This window comes from Abramis brama, assembly GCF_963993115.1.
Source record: "Abramis brama genome assembly, chromosome: 11".
Taxonomy (NCBI): Eukaryota; Metazoa; Chordata; class Actinopteri; order Cypriniformes; family Leuciscidae; genus Abramis; species Abramis brama.
The window spans coordinates 38,020,012-38,040,412 of NC_139973.1; the positions used below are offsets into that span (position 1 = coordinate 38,020,012).

The 20,401-nt window shown below is 45.6% G+C and overlaps 2 protein-coding genes across 2 annotated transcripts in view; one reads left to right on the top strand and one right to left on the bottom strand.

Moving 5' to 3' along the window:
- Positions 1-2,449: 2,449 nt before the first annotated feature.
- LOC311091852 (cytochrome b-c1 complex subunit 6, mitochondrial-like) overlaps positions 2,450-20,401 on the top strand; it is a gene marked incomplete at its 3' end in the record, with an annotated part of 50,565 nt that continues 32,613 nt past the window's right edge. Inside the window, exons 1-3 of the mRNA XM_084127958.1 lie at positions 2,450-2,549; positions 8,563-8,604; positions 12,117-12,152. Of these exons, the coding sequence (XP_083984084.1) occupies positions 2,547-2,549; positions 8,563-8,604; positions 12,117-12,152 (81 nt within the window). The 5' untranslated portion in view covers positions 2,450-2,546. The remainder of the gene's footprint in view (positions 2,550-8,562; positions 8,605-12,116; positions 12,153-20,401) is intronic.
- LOC311091746 (fatty-acid amide hydrolase 1-like) overlaps positions 15,345-20,401 on the bottom strand; it is a 28,721-nt gene continuing 23,664 nt past the window's right edge. Inside the window, exon 15 of the mRNA XM_084127818.1 lies at positions 15,345-16,028. Within this exon, the coding sequence (XP_083983944.1) occupies positions 15,882-16,028 (147 nt within the window). The 3' untranslated portion in view covers positions 15,345-15,881. The remainder of the gene's footprint in view (positions 16,029-20,401) is intronic.

Consider the following 20,401-nt stretch of genomic DNA (forward strand, 5'->3'; position numbering starts at 1 on the left):
TTCAGGGAAAATATTCCATAAATAGGCCTATATACACAACTATGGAGGGCATTTTCTGCCAAATTTAAATAAATAAATTAAATGATTAAAATGAAAATTAAAACCAGATTAACGATTTCATTACAGAAAACAGTACGCAAAATATGTGACAAAATTGAGAATGAAATTAAATGATTTCATTTTCACAGCATTATCCCTGTCAAATTGAAAAATAAAATGCAATTGGTGATTTCACATTTCATTTTCACTACAGTCTCGAGGCAAGACTGCCAATATTAAAATGAAAAGCCAAACGTGAAAAAGAAAGTACAAATACAGTTTTTACAATGCTCTTTAGTAATGCTCACGCAATAATAGTGACAATTCAAATACAAATGTAAATTTTCGTTTTCATTTTAATTCCTCTTTTATTTCACAGTTTTCATTTTCGTTTTCATTTTCAAAGACAACCTGCATGCAAATTCTATGTTAATGAGTGGGTGTGGCTTATTCTAGTAACGGCGCTAGAGGCACGCCTTCTGTAAAGCGAAGTCGTCGACGTCCCGTGTGCATGAGTTGAATGTGTGAAACGAAATTATTTAAATAATATAGTAATCGAGACGACGAGATATGGCGAAATCTGTTAGTGAGCTTTTGCGGGAAGCTGCCGCAGCATTAGAACATGGAAACAACCAGCCTGACCATGTTAGTTATGATGTTAGACTCAGACTACCATAATCGACGATGAGGTTCATTCATGTATTAGGCTGTTTTGGAAATTCAACTATTTGGGTGTACAAAGGTCTTAGTAACACAATTTCTACAACAATTATAGCCAGACATTAATACCCACTAGCTTTAACCGAGGACCTCGGACAATGTTTCATATTCGCGTCGTGCCTAACAACGCCCTTCAGCCGTGACTTATTCAGATACAGCACTAGCCTGTATCTGTCCGCTGTTTAACTGTTACGTGTCTTTTGGTTATTTTAAGTTTGTGTACAAAAATAATCACAATGCTGATTTTCATTTCCAGTAACAACTTCTGGATGAGACCGAGAAAGCGAGTGTACCTGCATTTACAGTAGGCTAGATATTTCCTTCAGGTCAGTCCTATATTCATAATAAAAAATCCGTTTGAATACCCGGTGTGATATCTTGTACTTTTAACAGTTAATAGGGGTTGTCCGTGCCTATAGTCATGTCAGTTGCGTCTTTCTTCTCCGTGATCACAAGTTTGAGTCATTTCAAAAGTCTTCTCTACTGACTGACTGACTCACTCATTAAGACAGTCTTTGTCTCCATCTAATGGAGAAATAATATAACTTCTTCTGTTGCAAATGGTCAGGGACTAATTTTTTTTTTCTCCAGCGGAAGGAATTGGCTTTTAGTGATTCATTTTACTTCATGAAAGTTGCATATATACATATGTTTCGGGATTAATATTTGTATTGCGTGGTAACCGTTTTATAAAAGCAATAAGGTAGGCTACTCTAGGCTAGTGCTGTATCTGAATAAGTCACGGCTGAAGGGCGTTGTTAGGCACGACGCGAATGAAACATTGGCCGAGTGTCTCGGTTAAAGCCAGTGGGTATTAATGTCTGGCTATAATTGTTGTAGAAATTGTGTTACTAAGACTTCTGTACACCCAAATAGTTGAATTTCCAAAACAGCCTAATACATGAATGAACCTCATCGTAGATTATGGTCTAGCCTGAGTCTAACATCATAACTAACATGGTCAGGCTGGTTGTTTCCATGTTCTAATGCTGCGGCAGCTTCCCGCTAAAGCTCACTAACAGATTTCGCCATATCTCGTCGTCTCAATTACAATATAATCACATTTAAATAATTTTGTTTCACACATTAAACTCATGCAGGACGTCGATGACTTAGCTTTACAGAAGGCGTGTCTCAGCGCCGTTACTAGAATAAGCCACACCCACTCATTAACATAGAATTTGCATGCAGGTTGTCTTTGAAAATGAAAACGAAAATGAAAACTGTGAAATAAAAGAGGAATTAAAATGAAAACGAAAATTTACATTTGTATTTGAATTGTGTCACTATTATTGCGTGAGCGTTACTAAAGAGCATTGTAAAAACTGCATTTGTAGTTTCTTTTTCACGTTTGGCTTTTCATTTTAATATTGTCAGTCTTGCCTCGAGACTGTAGTGAAAATGAAATGTGAAATCACCAATTGCATTTTATTTTTCAATTTGAAATTATGAAATTAAACAAAATATTATCCACTTCTATTATGACTGATTGTGGAACATCTAATACAAGAGTTGTATACACTAAACCTGATAACCCTTCAGTTTTGGATAATAATATTCTACCTTTTAATGGAACGTCAACTGACGTTCATTCTCCGAGCCAACAGATATATAATATTGGTGTTTGCATGACATGAACGCGGTGAACCGGAAGTTGGCAGAGGTGGACGTCTCTCTTTGCTAGAACCTCTTTAAGCTCTTACAACTTCCGGAAAGTGTCACGCTGTCCTCCATAGGCGATTATTACAGTCTACAGAGGGTCACTTCTGGAAAACTGTGCTGAAATCATGGTTCCCTTTCAGTCGCTCACGTTCGACGTAACGTCGACGTGACGACGTAATTGGGATCACTTCAGGGAGCCCTATCAACTTCGAGTGTCTACAGAACGAGCCAATGAACGTTGGCGTGCGTGAATCGCGTCACGCGCCCCCGCCCCGCAGCGCGGGTATAAACAGGAAGCGGGCGCACGCACACATTGTCTTTCACTTCGGAGCCGAGCTTCTATGAGACTTTTTGTCTATCAGAATCAGCTGTTTGAAGACTTCAAAAGAGGATCATCTCTCTGTTGCTGTGTTGGTGTGACGGCGCGATCAGTGGTGGCCGCGAGCATTGCAGCTCTCAACTGCTGTTTTCACAGCACTGTGTTTGTGTCTGTGTGTGTGTGTGTCGGTTCGGTGGGCGTTTCCCCTGTGTGTGCATTCACACTGCGGCTACCCCTGGGTGCCTCAACACAAAGAGAGTTTTTCAAATCCTTTTTTATTTTCAACTAAAAGAGCAACACAAGCGTGACCCTGCGTCTTTTTCAAGATGTCATTCCGCTTGTGCGTTTCTGGGTGTGGTCGTTCCCTGGCGCCAGCAGATGGCCACAAGAGTTGCCTCTCGTGTTTGGGCATTCAGCACGCTGAGGCAGCTTTTGTGGATAGTTCATGTTCCCATTGCGGGAATATGACTATCACAGCGTTAAGATCGAGACTCGCTTACCTCAAGGGAGGTGCAGTCCCCTCGCCTATGCCCCGATCTAGAGTCTATTCTGCCCTGGCGCATGACCAGGGTGATCTGAGGATTACCGTGAGGGCTTCCCCGTCGAGTCATTCTCCGCGGGCCCCTCATGCCTCACATACGCTGCTGCCATTGGAGCCCCTTAGTGAACGTCTTGGTCCTTCCCCGGAACGACCAACCGTTTCCTTTGGGGCCCCAGCTGACGATCAGATGTCGATCGCAGCATCGGAGGGGGAGCTGTCCTCTGGAAATGACGACTCGGCTGCGTTGCCCCCCTCGGGGTGTGTAGCGTTGTCCGAGCCAGATCCAGAATGGACTGCTATGCTTTCCCGGGCCGCCGAGAAGGTCGGGCTTGCGTGGAATCCTCCACCACGTCCCGAACCTTCTCGGTTGGACGATTGGTTTCTCGGGGCGGGCCGTGCTGGTTCTCAGTGCGCCGCCCCGGTACCTTTCTTTCCGGAAGTGCATGAGGAGCTTTCTAGGACGTGGAAGGCACCGTATAGTGCCCGAAGCCGTTCTAGTGGCTCCTCACCCCTCGCCACCCTCGACGGCGGGGCAGCTAAGGGGTATGTGGATATCCCCCCAGTGGAGCGGGCCGTCGCGATGCAACTGTGTCCGGCGTCCGCTTCCTCTTGGCGGGGTAATCCACGCCTCCCGTCCAAGGCCTGTAAGTTTTCGTCCGGTCTTACGGCGAGGGCTTACAAGGCCTGTGGACAGGCTGCTTCCGCCCTCCATGCCATGGCGCTCTTGCAGGTCCACCAGGCCCAGGCGCTCATGGACATGAACGAGGGTGGTTCTGACCCAGAGCTCCTCCGGGAGCTCCGTGTGGCAACCGACCTTGCCCTCCGGGCGACGAAGGAAACCGCACGTTCAGTCGGTCAGGCGATGTCCACCTTGGTGGTCCAGGAGCGCCACCTCTGGCTCAACCTGGCGGATATGAGGGACACCGATAAATATCGGTTCCTGGATGCCCCTCTTTCCCAGGTTGGGTTGTTCGGCGACGCGGTCGAGAGCTTTGCCCAACAGTTCTCGGCCGCACAGAAGCAGACGGAGGCCATCCGACACATCCTGCCCCGGCGGACCGCTGCCGCTCCCACCCGTCCGCCGGCCGCAGACCCTCCGTCTACTCGTCGCCGAGGTCGGCCTTCTGCTGCGTCCTCCGCTCCCGCCAGGCCCCAGCAGCAGCAGCCATCATCCAGGCCTCAGCGCGGAGCAAGCCGCAGGAAGTCGACCCCGCCCGTCCAGGCCGCTGCCAAACCAGGAGGCAAGCGACGGTGCAAACGACCCTGAGACGGGCGGCCCAGAGGTGGATCAAGTTGCTCTTCAGGAGATGGCGAAGGCGCCACTCCTTCCCCCGGTGGAGGGCCGGGCGGAGAATCTTTTGTTTCCTTTTCTTTTTGTTCCGCCACTGACCCACGGGTCAGTGGTACCCACATTTTCAAAAAAAGAGCAATTTCTGAAACCTCTGGGCCCCAAGAGGGCGCGCTTGGCAGTCGACGACGCCGCCATGCCTTGTCACTCCCCAGCCCCTCTTTCATCGCCAGCAGGCAGCAGTGGCTGTGTCCTGGACGCGCTGACGCCTCCGCACACCCGCTCTGCCCTTCGACGGAAGCAGGTATGTGTTGCACCACACACTCAGACCCCACTTCGGGCCGCTGTGCCGTCCCCGGGTACGTCTGTGGTGCCCTTGGTCCCGCTTGCTCGGTCTCTGGGAGCCTGGTTAACGCTTCCCAGCCCGTCTCGCTGGCTCATCCGTACCATCAGACTCGGCTATGCGATTCAGTTCGCCCGGCGCCCCCCTGCTTTCAAGGGCATCCTGTTCACCCGTGTTCTGGCGGACAATGCCCCCGTGCTCAGGGCGGAGATCGCAGTCCTACTGGCGAAGGACGCGATCGAGCCGGTCCCTCCAGCCGATATGAAGACCGGCTTCTACAGCCCGTACTTCATTGTACCCAAGAAAGGTGGTGGGTTACGACCAATCTTGGACCTGCGCGTCCTGAACCGGTCCCTTCACAGGCTACCGTTCAAGATGCTTACGCAGAAACGCATTTTCAAATGCATCCGTCCCCAAGATTGGTTTGCAGCGATCGACCTGAAGGACGCGTACTTTCATGTCTCGATTCTCCCTCGACACAGACCGTTTCTCCGCTTTGCGTTCGAGGGACGGGCATATCAGTACAAGGTCTTACCCTTCGGGCTGGCCCTGTCGCCCCGCGTCTTCACGAAAGTCGCGGAGGCGGCCATTGCTCCCATGTGCGAGCGTGGTGTTCGCATCCTCAACTACCTCGACGACTGGCTGATTCTGGCCCAGTCGAGAGAGCAGTTGTGCGAACACAGGGACATGGTGCTCAGTCACCTCAGCCACCTAGGGCTTCGGGTCAACTGGGAAAAGAGCAAACTCACCCCCGGGCAGAGGATCTCTTTTCTTGGTATGGAGTTGGACTCGATCAACATGACAGCGCGCCTCACCGAGGCCCGTGTCCAGTCAGTGTTGAACTGCGTGAGCACGCTCAGACGCAGAACAGCGGCACCACTGAAACTGTTTCAGAGGCTCCTGGGGCATATGGCATCTGCAGCCGCGGTTACGCCGCTCGGATTGCTTCATATGAGGCCGCTCCAACACTGGCTCCATGATCGAGTCCCGAGATGGGCGTGGCAGAGCGGCTCGTGCCGGGTCCAAGTGACTCCGCACTGTCGCCAAACTCTCAGCTTGTGGTCGGACCCTTCGTTCCTGCGGGCAGGTGTTCCCCTGGAACAAGTGTCCAGGCACTCTGTGGTCTCCACAGATGCCTCTACCACCGGCTGGGGGGCCACGTACAACGGGCATGCAGCTTCAGGTCTGTGGACGGGGCCTCAACTGCATTGGCACATCAACTGCCTCGAGTTGTTAGCAGTACGTCTTGCACTGAGCCGTTTCAAAACGCTGCTACTAGGCAAGCACGTACTGGTCCGTACGGACAGCACTGCGACCGTTGCGTACATCAACCGCCAAGGTGGTCTACGCTCCCGCCGCATGTCACAACTCGCCCGCCATCTCCTCCTCTGGAGTCAGAAGCATCTGAGGTCGCTTCGTGCCGTTTACATTCCGGGCCTGCTCAACCGTGCAGCCGACGAGCTCTCACGGCAGCAGGTGCTACCGGGAGAATGGCGACTCCATCCCCAGGTGGTCCAGCTGATTTTCAGGCGCTTCGGGACCGCTCAGGTAGATCTGTTTGCCGCCCCGGACACGTCTCATTGCCAGTTGTTCTATTCTCTGACCGAGGGGACCCTCGGCACGGATGCTCTGGCACACAGCTGGCCCCGGGGCCTTCGCAAGTATGCGTTTCCCCCAGTGAGCCTTCTTGCACAGACGCTCTACGAGGCGCCTCTATGCATTGAAGTGGAACCTGTTCGTTGACTGGTGCTCCTCTCATGAGGAGAACCCCCGATCTTGCTCGATCAGAGCCGTGCTTTCCTTCCTGCAAGAAGGGCTGGAGCGAAGGCTGTCTCCCTCCACCCTTAAAGTGTATGTTGCCGCTATTGCTGCACATCACGATGCTGTTGATGGTAAGTCTTTGGGAAAGCATGACCTGATCGTCAGGTTCCTGAGGGGAGCAAGGAGACTAAATCCTCCTCGCCCACTCTCTATACCCTCTTGGGATTTGTCTCTGGTCCTTTCGGCTCTTCAGAGACCACCCTTTGAGCCTCTGCAATCTGCTGAGTTAAAAATCCTGTCCTGTAAGACAGTACTCCTGGTTGCATTGGCCTCTATCAAGAGGGTAGGGGACCTGCATGCATTTTCGGTCGACGAATCGTGCCTAGAATTCGGCCCGGATAACTCTCACGTCATCCTGAGACCCCGGCCCGGATACGTGCCCAAGGTTCCTACCACTCCCTTCCGGGACCAGGTAGTGAACCTGCAAGCGCTGCCTTCGGAGGAGGCAGACCCAGCCCTGGCTTTTCTCTGTCCCGTTCGCGCTCTGCGTCTGTACGTGGACAGAACGCAAAGCCTCAGGACCTCAGATCAGCTCTTCGTCTGTTACGGAGGCCAGCAGAAAGGGAAGGCTGTCTCCAAGCAGAGGATGGCCCACTGGATAGTGGATGCCATCGCCTTGGCTTACGAAGCCCAAGGCGTGCCCTGCCCGCCTGGGTTGAAAGCCCACTCCACTAGGAGTGTCGCTTCTTCCTGGGCGCTGGCTCACGGCGCCTCGCTGACAGACATCTGTAGAGCTGCGGGCTGGGCGACACCTAACACGTTCACTAGGTTTTATAGCTTACGTGTTGAGCCGGTTTCTTCCTGTGTGCTCGCTTCTTCTAGCCGGTAACACCGAAGTTCCCGCTCTAGTGTCGGCTTGCTGCGCCACTCCCTTCCTAGGAACGGATACGTGCGCTTTTTACTCCAGTCGAGTTCCCCATTGGCGAACCCTGTGAGTTCCTCCGCACCCCTTCGGCAGTCGGACGTTGCGGAGCGTCCGACGCCAGGCCTAGTGCTCGTATGCTTGTAACTTGTGCTAGGCTGGGTTCCATATGTGGTGATCCCTGCGGCGATCCCATATGTGTATTCTTCCGCGACCAGCTCCCTGCGGTGAGCCCGTGTCTTCCCTTGGCAGAGTCTGCTCTGCCGTCACTGTCCGGTGTGTCTCCCCCTTCGGGTGGAGCCACCCCAGTGACATTCCATATGTCGCACTGCCCCTTCGGCCAGTCCATATGTGTATTCTCCACATGTTACCTCCCTTCGGGCAGGATGTGGCTCCGCAGCGTTCTTTCCCCTGGAGAGGTACGCTTTCCCAGTGTTATCCAAGAGTTCCGCTGTGTGGGGTATAATGGAACAGCAGTTGAACTCCCTCTACGCAGGTCTTCCGCCCCAGCAGTTGGGGGTCTGAGAGTCTTGCGTAGGGCGCTGGATGTGGCAGCAACCGTGGCGTTTTCCATGGGATCCCAATTACGTCGTCACGTCGACGTTACGTCGAACGTGAGCGACTGAAAGGGAACGTCTCGGTTACTGATGTAACCCTCGTTCCCTGAAGGAGGGAACGGGAGACGTAACGTCCCGTCGCCACCGTTGCTGACCATCGCTGCATGGCCGTCACAAATCTCGGCTCCTCAGCGAAAAACAATGTGTGCGTGCGCCCGCTTCCTGTTTATACCCGCGCTGCGGGGCGGGGGCGCATGACGCGATTCACGCACGCCAACGTTCATTGGCTCGTTCTGTAGACACTCGAAGTTGATAGGGCTCCCTGAAGTGATCCCAATTACGTCGTCACGTCGACGTTACGTCTCCCGTTCCCTCCTTCAGGGAACGAGGGTTACATCAGTAACCGAGACGTTTTCGAAGACAAAATGATCATGAACGGAGAGCCAGAGGAGGTATATTAGCATATAGTGTTTTGCTGAGCGGTTTAAATGTAATTTAGGGGGCAAAGGAGCCGCTTTATGTCGAAACGTTCTGTTTCCTTTCGTAGGGAACTCAACACTGCGTCGTTGAAAACGACTCTTTGGGGACACTCCTTTAGCGTGCGCCTCTGAAGTTTGAATGAAACTAATCCAATCCTGATTGGTGTTGCGTCATGACGTAACATATGAAGGCATAACCGGATGGATAAAAGTGACGCCGGCACACCGAGCATAGTGGCTCGGATCTCGCGTTTGCTGAGGCAGCGTGTAGATTACGAAACCGAAAGAGCCTCCCCTCTGGGGAGCCCTCAGGAAATCAATGTGGGGAACGCACACTGTGGTGTTCGCCCCAGAAGCTTGCAACAGGGCACCGACTATGACTTTTTCCTGCCGGTCCTCCGCTTCAGGAGGTCGAGAATAGTGCTTGAAAAACACCCGAGGTCAGTCTCGAGGGGCTGGTTCCCTTAGTAGATTTTGTATAAGAATGGCAACGCCTTCCGAATATATCAATATGGGTCCTGAATATTATAAAATATGGGTACAGACTGCAGTTCGGTCACCGACCTCCCAAGTTTGCTGGGGTGGTACCGACTGCAGTGGTTCCAGAACAGGCTCGGGTTATGGAACAAGAGGTACAGACTGTACTGGTCAAAGGGGCCATAGAAATTGTTCCCCTACCAGACAGGGAGTCCGGGTTTTACAGCTGGTACTTTATAGTTCCAAAGAAGGATGGCGGGCTGAGGCCGATTTTAGATTTGAGGCAGTTGAATCGTTCTCTGAGGAGATTCAGGTTCAAGATGCTCACTATTCCCATCATCGTGAATCAAATCAGATCCGAGGACTGGTTTGTCACGATAGATCTAAAAGACGCCTATTTTCATGTCTCCGTCCTTCCATGTCACAGGAGGTTGCTGAGGTTTGTTTTCAGGGGCGAAGCGTACCAATATCGGGTTCTTCCGTTCGGCCTAGCACTCTCTCCCCGCACGTTCACTAAGTGTATGGATGCAGCTCTGGCTCCACTGAGGCTTCAGGGCATCCGTATACTGAATTATATCGATGACTGGCTCATATTGGCCCAGTCTCTAGAAATGGCAGTTCGGCATCGAGATGTCGTCATTGGCCACATTCAGAACCTGGGGCAGCGGCATCCAACATAATTCTTTTGGGCCTTCTTCACATGACGCCGCTTTGCCAGGGGTCTGTGGCAGGACCATCATCATTCTTAGCATATAAATTTCCTAGAGATGTTGGCTGAGTTCAGGGCTTCCTCCCAGACATCAAAGGTTACCACGTCTTGATACGTTCGGACAATACATCAGTGGTAGCTTATCTGAACCGACAAGGGGGACTCAGATCGCGCCCTCTATCCAGATTGGCGCATCAGATTATTTTATGGTCCCAAGGGAAAATATTATTTATAAGAGCAATATATGTCCCGGGGGTTCAGAATCAGGGAGCAGACATCCTGTCGAGGCAGGGGCTGAGGCCCGGGGAATGGAGACTCCATCCAGAGGTGGTGGAGTTGATATGGCAGAGGTTTGGACCAATGGAAGTGGATCTGTTTGCATCTCGAGGGACATCCCACTGTCCACTTTGGTTCTCCCTCACTCATCCAGCCCCGCTGGGGTTGAATGCCATGGTAAAGGCCTGGCCGAGGCTTCGCCTGTACGAGTCCTGGAGAGGGTCCGTCAGGAGGGCATCAGTCTTCTTCTGGTAGCCCCGTTTTGGCTGGCCCGAGTATGGTTTTCGGACTTAATTTCACTCCTGATAGCTCCGCCATGGCAGATTCCTCTGAGGAGGGATCTGTTGTCTCAGGCGGGCACTATATTCCATCCTTGCCCAGAGCTGTGGAAATTGTGGGTCTGGCCTTTGAGGGGGCTCAGTACCTAGATGCTTGTCTATCATCTGGGGTGGACGAAACCATACTTATCTCTAGGGCTCCGTCTACTAGGAGATTATATGGCCTCAAGTGGAATGTTTTTCCACTTGGTGTAGAGAACATGAGTTAGGTCCAGTTAACTGCCCAGTGGCTTCAGTTCTGGAGTTTCTTCAAGATCATTTCTCTGCGAATCTCTCCCCGTCCAAATGTAAGGTGTACATGGCTGCCATTGTGGCGTTCCATGCACCACTGAATGTTCAGTGACAAACTGGTCATACTATTTCTCCATGGTACATGGAGAATGAGATCGACAGTCAGGTCCAGGGTTCCTTCCTGGTACCTGGCGGTGGTTCTCGAAGGGCTATCCCTGGCTCCCTTCGAATCCCTCCAGTCGGCTTCGCCTAGGACCTCACATTCAAGATAGCCTTTCTCTTAGCTACTTCTTTAAAGAGACTGGGAGATCTCCAAGCCCTGGCATTAACGCCAGCTTGCTTGGGGTTTGCCCCTGGCGGAGTTAAGGCCATCCTGCATCCGAGACCCAGCTATGTGCCTTAAGTGCAATCTAACATGGCTAGGTCCATTGTCCTGCAAACATTTCATCCTCCACCACATGTGTCGGCAGAAGAGAAGAGGTTCCTTGCTCTGCCAGTCAGAGTTCTGAGTATTTACCTTGAGAGGTCCTCTTCTTGGAGGAGGTCGGACCTACTGTAGTGTGTTTTGGGTCACCTAATAAGGGGCTCCCGGCTAAACAAACCATAAGTAGGCCTACAAGGTGCGCAATTTGCCTTCACCTTTGGCCGTAAGGGCTCATTCCACTAGAGGCATGGTGTCCTCTAGGGCCCTCCTCTCGGGAGTGCCCCTCCAGGAGATCTGTGAGGCAGCCGGTTGGGCTACCCGGCACACTTTTAGCAGGTTTTATAGTCTGCACCTCCCTTGTACGCCTGGCGCACATGTGCTCTCGTCCTAGCTGAGTGCCTGAGATCAGTTTCACTCTAGGGCAGGCCTTCTTCGGTGCGTGGCCTAGTGGGCATTCATTCCCCAAAGAGTCATTTTCAACGACGCAGTGTTGAATTCCCTACGAAAGGGAACGTCTCCGGTTATGACTGTAACCCTTGTTCCCTGAGGAGGGAACGAGACACTGCGTCGTCTTGCCACGCCCCTTGATGCCTAGGAGCGGCTTGCTTCATCGCGAGGCTAACGTGTGTGTGTGTCGGCGTCACTTTTATGCATCCGGTTATGCCGTCACATGTTACGTCATGATGCAACACCAATCAGGATTGGATTAGTTTCATTCATACTTCAGAGGTGCATGCTAAGGGAGCGTCCCCAAAGAGTCGTTTTCAATGACGCAGTGTCTCGTTCCCTCCTCAGGGAACAAGGGTTACAGTCGTAACCCGAGACGGTTTATGTGGCTGAGCCTGATCTATAGGTCGATTATTATGTACATATTATTGCATGTTTCTGCTGTCTAAACTGTTGCGTGATATTTTGCCTTAGTCTTTTAAGTGTGAACACACTCATCCTAGGAATCCTATGTATTACTTTTATTTTCATACTATTCATGTGTATGTACATGTAACCTATTAATATACTTTGTTGTGTTCAGGAGGAGGAAGAAGAAGAGGAGGAGGAGGACATGGTGGTATGTCTCCTTTGTATTATCAACATTTTCTGACCAATATTATATTCCCACATTATGTCCAAATCAATCCATATGAATTTAAAAAAATATTTAACAATTGCTTTAAAGTGGTTAATGTGTCAATTCCATAAACCTTCACTATTGTGCCCTTGATCAAGACCTCTCAGGTTATTTGACATGTATCCGTTTGTGTTCTTGCACACCAAATCCTATTCACTTCGGATATTGAAGTCCCAAGTTACAGAACATTGTCTCATATCTTATATCAGTCAACCCTTGAGGCTTGTGTCTGGATGATATGCACAAAATACACATTCAATCATTTAGCAGACGCTTTTATCCAAAACGACTTACCAATGAGGAGAGCAATAGAAGCAATCAGACCAACAAGAGGGCAACAGTATACAAGTGCTGTAACAAGTTAGTCCATGCACCAAGTTTGATGAAGAATATTGTTTGAAATGTGCTCCGCAGGACCCTCTAGAGGTCGTGAGGGAGAAGTATGCGCAGTCGGAGCATTGTGTTCACGCACGCGAGCGTCTGGAGGCGTGCGAGTCCCGGGTTGGCTCGCGCTCAGAGTTCAAGTTCAAGTTCAAGTTCATTTTATTTATATAGCACATTTTATAACAGCCACTGACTGACCAAAGTGCTTTACAGAACTACAAGATTAAGACAATAATACCATGCATAACAGCACAGCTCAGATACAGCAAATCTAAGAGCAGCCTTAAGCAGGAGTGGCAAAACAGTATCAGACTCATCAATAATAAAACAGAAATGGCAGTATCAGACTTAGAATAAAAAGAAAAAAAACAGCATCAGACTCAATAGAGAAATAGTAAGACTAACCAACCTTAATTATAGGCGTTAAAAACAAGTGCGTTTTTAAAAGTGACTTAAAAGAAATCACGGAAGGGGCTATCCTAACTTCTAGGGGCAAATTGTTCCACAGCCGAGGCCCAACCACAGCGAATGCTCGATCCCCTCTGCGTTTGAGCTCAGAGACCACAGAAGACTGTACAGAGGAGCTCTTCGACTTCCTACACGCTCGTGACCACTATGTAAGAGTGCTCGTGGCTGTCAGATGCCATTAGTTATGCTTCCATCCACCTATTTTTATGTGCATTTTGGGATATCGCTGGATGGAACGCTAAGATGTGCATAAATCTAAAAACGCTTATAAAAACATATGCGCTCAATCGAGGCGGATACATTTTTTTATCCGATAAGAAGACGTGCATAATCTACGATGGAAACACATTCACTAAATAAATATAAACTCAGGTGACTTTGCCTCAGAAGAGGCTGTGATTGGATAACTGGACTAACCAGTGGACCAATCGCATCACAGCATCTCAGATGTTGATTTGGTGGCTCTGAAACCATAGATATCATATAATAAAGGCTAGATGTCTCGTGCGTGCTGCTGGCCAATGGAGGCCGACGTCCGCACACAGCGGCCATCTTACCACAGGGTGCTCGCTCACTCGTAACATGGTGCATGTACTTTTAAATAACCATAACTTGCTCAATTTTCTACCGATTTTCAAACGGTTTGGTTTGTTTTAAACGTCAGAGATGTAGTTATGACACTGCATACATATGAATAATTATAACAATGGACTTCCATATGAAAGAATTATAGCCACGTTAATAACGTTTGTAAGAAACCAAACCGTTTGTAAATCCGTCAAGATTTCAGCGAGTTAAGAGGATTTGTGTGCGTGCTGATCTTAATTCACAGCTTCCCTGTGGTAAGATGGCCGCCGGTGATGCCGGAAGTGACTCCGCCGTAAGACATCTAGCCTTTATTATATATCTATGTCTGAAACGCCTGTAAAGTCTGTCATCAGAATGATTTGGTTTAATCCCCTCCGTCTTACAAGATTGCGTTCTCAAACACCAGCATCCGAACGCAAGAGAACATGACAGCGTTTATTGTGTTTAAATGAGACAAACTCATTTATCATGGAGGAAAAAAGAGCCACAGTTTCTTCCTCAATTGAAGCAACCATTTTTTTTACTGATATTTTGCGCCGATTTCCCAGGAAGTGACGATTTTGTTCTCTTGAACACATGGGATTGAAACGCTGCTTTATTCGTAAATGTTTAATGTGATACTCCAATTTTAAGGGTTAGGTTAGTTCAAGTTAAAGGTTAGTTTAGTTAAGGGTTAAAGGGTTAGTTCACCCAAAAATGAAAATTATCTCATAATTTACTCACCCTCAAACTATCCCAGGTGTATATGACATTAATTAAAAAAATATCATGTCTCTTCCAAGCTTTACCTGAGATTTTGAAGCCCAAAAAAGTGTATCCGTCCATCATAAAAGTTATCCGACTCCGGGGGATTAATAAAGGCCTTCTGAAGTGATGCATTTTTGTAAGGAAAATATCCATATTTATAACTTTAGTAACTATAATCATCTGTTGTAACACTAAATGTCTCTACTATCGCTGAATGCATATTTGCTGAATAAAAGTATTCTTTTTAAAAAAAAATTTAACCTTACTGATCCCAAAAGTAGCGTATCGTATGTCTCCATGTTACATTATTAAATCAATGTTTTTGTGAATACATTTCTTTATTCAGGCCAGAATTAGAGTTAGGGTTCATTTCAGCAGTGGACCCAGAAAGAGAACAATATAATGAGAAAAGGATGAGTTCCCATCCTTGATGACTAATGCAAATGAAGAATGTAAAATGTGCGCAATTATCACCTATACCTTATGCAAATGATTGTTTCTGAGCTCCCCCCTCCTCTCTCCTCAAATTAAAAGGATACACTTGAGTCTTGCCACTCTGCACTAGATCACACATTCAATAATCATATGAATGGCAAGAAAAGATGTGGAGTCTCACAGATACATGTTCATCTTTAGAGACCAATAAAGGGTGCATGAAAAATCTTTCTGCAAAAAACTGTACAGACTCTTCTTAGTGCACTATACGGTACACAAACTTGTTCAAATGAATCGTAAGGTGCAAACGCACACGTGTTAGAACAGACAAATATTTACATTACACTGGAGCTGATGGTGTCATGTGTCATTAAGTCCAGGTAAGCCTTTCCAACCAAAGTCATCATTCAGGGCAGAGAAAACGAGCAGTGCTCATCTCATACCGACAGACAAGCAAGGAACATGCTTTCAGTGAACCTGTGATGTACTGATTCATTTGTTTAATGAATTTGTAAGGCATTAAATTATACAAAATGATACAGATATGAAGAGATGCATTTAAATCCTCATTCAGGCTTGATGAAGCTACATTGCTTCTATACTGACTGCAAATATTCACGCTTTATTTAAACAGTGAAGAATGATTGAAAGTTATTTGTTTATTAAAGGTGAAGTGTGTAATTTCAGTGCCACTATCTTCACCAAAAGTTAAGCCCAGTTTAAAATAGTTTCTCGTTGTCTGCCACTGGTTGGATAAACAGATCAACCTATTAATGTCTTTTAGTCATTTTTACATGTTAATCTGATTTAAACATCAAAAATACACATTAACTCAACACACAATCTCAAGGACAATTAGATCTAAACATTAATGAAATGCATCATACTACAGTCTTGTTGTTAGTCAAAAGCATCATCAGCTAAAACACCTGATGAACAATGATCAAATTCTGTGGATGTTTCTGTGGTCCCAGATTCTGCGTCGGCCCGTTCATAGCTCACCTACGACTGAACCGTTAGCAGCTCAGAAACACACGCTGCTGAATTTCAGTCATCGTGTTTCCTGGTGATTTTTGGTGAGTTTTTGTCTGTGAGCCGTTCCACCTCTCTCATAAAGCGCAGACACATTTCATCCTGCCACGGTAGAGATACACACTGTACTGACACAGGGAGACCTACACCACCCTTCACTGCCTGAAAACACACACACACACACATTTGCATCCCATGACATATTACTGATGTGATATTATAGGATGGGTTTGACTTTGTAATGCAAAAGTAATGCAAATGCAAAAATGCTAAACTTAATTAAGTTTTAGTTTTGTTTTTTTATTAAAATAGCAGCCAATTAAAGTAAAAAAATCTACCTAAATATTGCTTATCCCATCACATAGAGCCTCTTTCACCTAGCTATCATCATATAGAGACTGTGTCTGTTCCCCGAATTTGGAAATCCAAAAAAACGTCCAAACCCATCTAAGGTTAAAAATTTGATTGATGTTCAACAAATAAAAAACAGATATAAAACAGATGAGCAAATGCTAAAGCTTGGGTTGCTGAATATTCGATCGCTTACTCCAAAAGCACTCATTGTTAATGATATGATTTCAGATAATAATCTAGATGTGCTGTGTTTGACAGAAACCTGGCTAAAAGCAAACGATTACATTACTTTAAATGAGTCAACCCCACAAGATTACTGTTATAAACATGAACCTCGTCTGAAACGCAAAGGGGGAGGGGTGTTGCTGTAATTTATAGTAATATTTTCAAAACCACTAAGAAATCAAGTTTTAAATATACTTCTTTTGAAGTGTTGGTGCTTAATGTAAAAATATATAGTGTAAATGATAAATCACATTTGCGATCTGTGCTGGCTACTGTATACAGGCCACCATACAGACTTTATCAAATAATTTGCAGACTTTCTATCAGAATTAATATTGATATTAATTAATATTAATATTAATATTAATTATAATATACAGATAAAGTACTAATTGTTGGTGATTTTAATATACACATAGATAATGAAAAAGATGCATTGGGATTGGCATTTAAAGACATTGTAAACTCTATTGGAGTTAGACAACGTGTCAGGACCTACTCATCGTCGTAATCATACTCTAGATCTAATATTATCACATGGAATAGATGACATCTCAGATCATTATCTAGTCTCGTGTAAACTTCATTTAGCCAAGGCTGCAAAGCTGACTCCGTGTTATAAATATGTTAGACCTATCACTTCTGCCACTAAAGATTGCTTTATCAATAATCTTCCTAATCAGTTTCATCATCTCAGCATCACGGATAGCTTAGAAGAACTCGATATTGCAACAGAAACTTTTAACTCTCTCTTTTCCAGCACCTTAGACACAGTTGCTCCGTTGCGCTTAAAGAAGATTACAGAAAATAGTCCAACGCCGTGGTACAACGAGCACACTCAGGCCCTTAAGAGAGCAGCCAGAAAAATGGAGCGCAACTGGAAGAAAACAAAACTAGAGGTATTTTGGATTTCATGGAAAGAAAGCTCGATTACTTACAAAGAGGCTTTAAAAGCTGCTAGATCTGCTTATTTTTCAACCCTATTAGAAGAAAATAAACAATCCTAGGTATTTATTTTTTAAATAGTGGCTAAACTAACGAAAAAGAAAGCTTCAAGCCCATAAGTTTCCCAGCAACACAACAGTAATGACTTTATGAACTTCTTCACTTATAAGATTGATAATATCAGGGACAAAATTATAACTATGCAACCGTCTACTACAGTATCGCATCAGGCAGTGCATTTTAGTCTCCCTGAGGAAAAATTTGATTCATTTATTGCTATAGGAGAGGAAGAATTTTGCAAACTCGTTAATTCATCTAAATCGACAACATGTATGTTAGACCCTATACCTACTAAGCTACTGAAAGAGATGCTCCCAGAGGTCATAGATCCTCTTCTTAATATCATTAATTCGTCTTTGTCTCTAGGATACGTACCAAAAACCTTTAAGCTGGCTATGATTAAACCGCTTGTTAAAAAAACACAACTTGATCCTACAGAATTAGTCAATTACAGGCCGATCTCGAATCTGCCTTTTCTGTCAAAGATACTAGAAAAAGCAGTATCCTCTGTGTTCCTTTCTTGAAAGAAATGATATCTGTGAGGATTTTCAGTCCGGATTTAGACCGTATCATAGTACCGAGACAGCTCTCGTTAGAGTCACAAATGATTTGCTCTTATCATCCGATCGTGGTTGTATCTCTCTATTAGTGTTACTCGATCTTAGTGCTGCATTTGACACCATTGACCACAACATTCTTTTAAATAGACTAGAAAACTATGTTGGCATTAGAGGAATTGCACTAGCATGGTTTAAATTATACTTATACTTATCTGAAATTATACTTATTATCAGTTTGTAGCAGTAAATGAAGAGATGTCTTATCGTTCAGTATGGCGTACCACAAGGCTCAGTACTAGGACCGTTGCTGTTCACTCTGTACATGCTACCCTTAGGAGATATCATTAGGAAACATGGAATTAGTTTTCACTGTTATGCTGACGATACTCAGCTCTATATTTCTTCAAAACCTAACGAAACTTACCAATTTACAAAATTAACGGAATATATAAAAAATTCATATAAAAAATTGGATGACTAGTAATTTCCTACTTCTAAATTCTGAAAAAACAGAGATTCTAATTATTGGACAAAAAACTCCCACACGTAATAATCTAGAATACTGTCTAACACTTGATGGCTGTTCTGTTAAGTCTTCGTCGTCGGTTAGGAACCTGGGTGCGCTCTTTGATATCAATCTTTCATTTGAAAGTCACGTGTCTAGTATCTGTAAAACCGCATTTTTCCATCTTAAAAATATATCTAAATTATGCCATATGCTCTCATTGACAAATGCGGAACAATTAGTTCATGCGTTCATGACCTCAAGGCTAGATTATTGTAATGCTCTACTGGGTGGTTGCCCTGCACGCTAAATAAACAAACTACAGCTAGTTCAAAACGCAGCAGCTCGAGTTCTTACCAGAACCAGGAAGTATGACCATATTAGCCCGGTTCTGTCAACACTGCATTGGCTGCCTATTAAACATCGCATACATTTTTAAATATTGCTGATTACTTACAAAGCACTAAATGGTTTAGCTCCGCAGTACTTGAGCGAGCTCTTAACGCATTATAGTCCTTCACGTCTATTGCGATCTCAAAATTCCGGCCAGTTGATAATACCTAGAATATCAAAATCGACTGCTGGCGGTAGATCCTTTTCCTATTTAGCACCAAAACTTTGGAACAGTCTTCCTAACATTGTCCGGGAAGCAGACACACTCTGTCAGTTCAAAGCTAGATTAAAGACACATCTCTTTGTCCTATTATAGACTTCTATAATTCAGTGTTAGGCTGCATAGATCAGGTCAGCCGGAACCGGGAACACTTCCCATAAATCCTGATGTACTCGTTGCATCATAAGAAGAATGGCATCTACGCTAATTTTAGTGTCTTTGTTTATCCCGAGTTTTTCCCGGAGCCTGCCGGATCCAGGCCGTATCCAGATCTGATGAAGGACCTTCGCCTGGACCCGATGACAACGCAGTGCTGAAGTGCCAACTACTCTCTCCCTATGGAGGATCCCTTTACCACTCTACAGATAAAGCTATGTCGGGAAAATTCGTTTCGCGTACCTACCCCGAAGGGACAAAATAAAATAAAATTCTGTATCAAAATTTATAAGGAAAGACCAGTAGGCTACTTTGTTTAGGCTTGGTTTGTAGAGAATACAAACCTATGCACATATATTCAAACGCACATAACTATAGAACCAATTCTTAATGCGCATGTGAACGCCATCAGCGTTTATCACAGGTTCGCGTTTAAAGTCTGTGTAGAGAAAATGGTGTCGTCTTAGCGGCCCCTAATTTAATAACAAATGATCGTTGCGACGGAAGCGAATCAATCAAAACTAACTTTAGCTGGAAAATAACTTTATTAAAGAACTGCTATAAAGCCAAAACAATCTCTGTTACCTTAAATTATACGTTTATCTCTGTAAAGCTGCTTTGAAACAATCTACATTGTTAAAAGCGCTATATAAATGAAGATGACTTGACTTGACTTGAATAATGGTTTGATTTTAACATCTTTAAATAAATAATAACAAAAACAATATTTTGGTTACACTTATTAGCCTTGTCAAGCCCAATATATATGTATATATATATATATATATATATATATATATATATAATTATAATTATATTTATATTTATATAATTTATTTTATTTTTTTAATCGTTTTTAAATCACATAACACAAATTTCACCAAAATGTTTCATGGCACAAAATACAAAATTGTTTACAATAAATAATGTGGTTGGTGCAATTACATTTGTTCACTAAGGTCGTTTCTACATTGACCATTCAACCTCCAAACATTTTAAATTAATTATTAATATTTTTCCCCATGTTATAATGTGTGATTTATTTTAAAGCATACCAAAACTGAAGTAAAACTGCCAGAGTTATCCCATTTATTTATTCAAATTAAATGAATCCCAA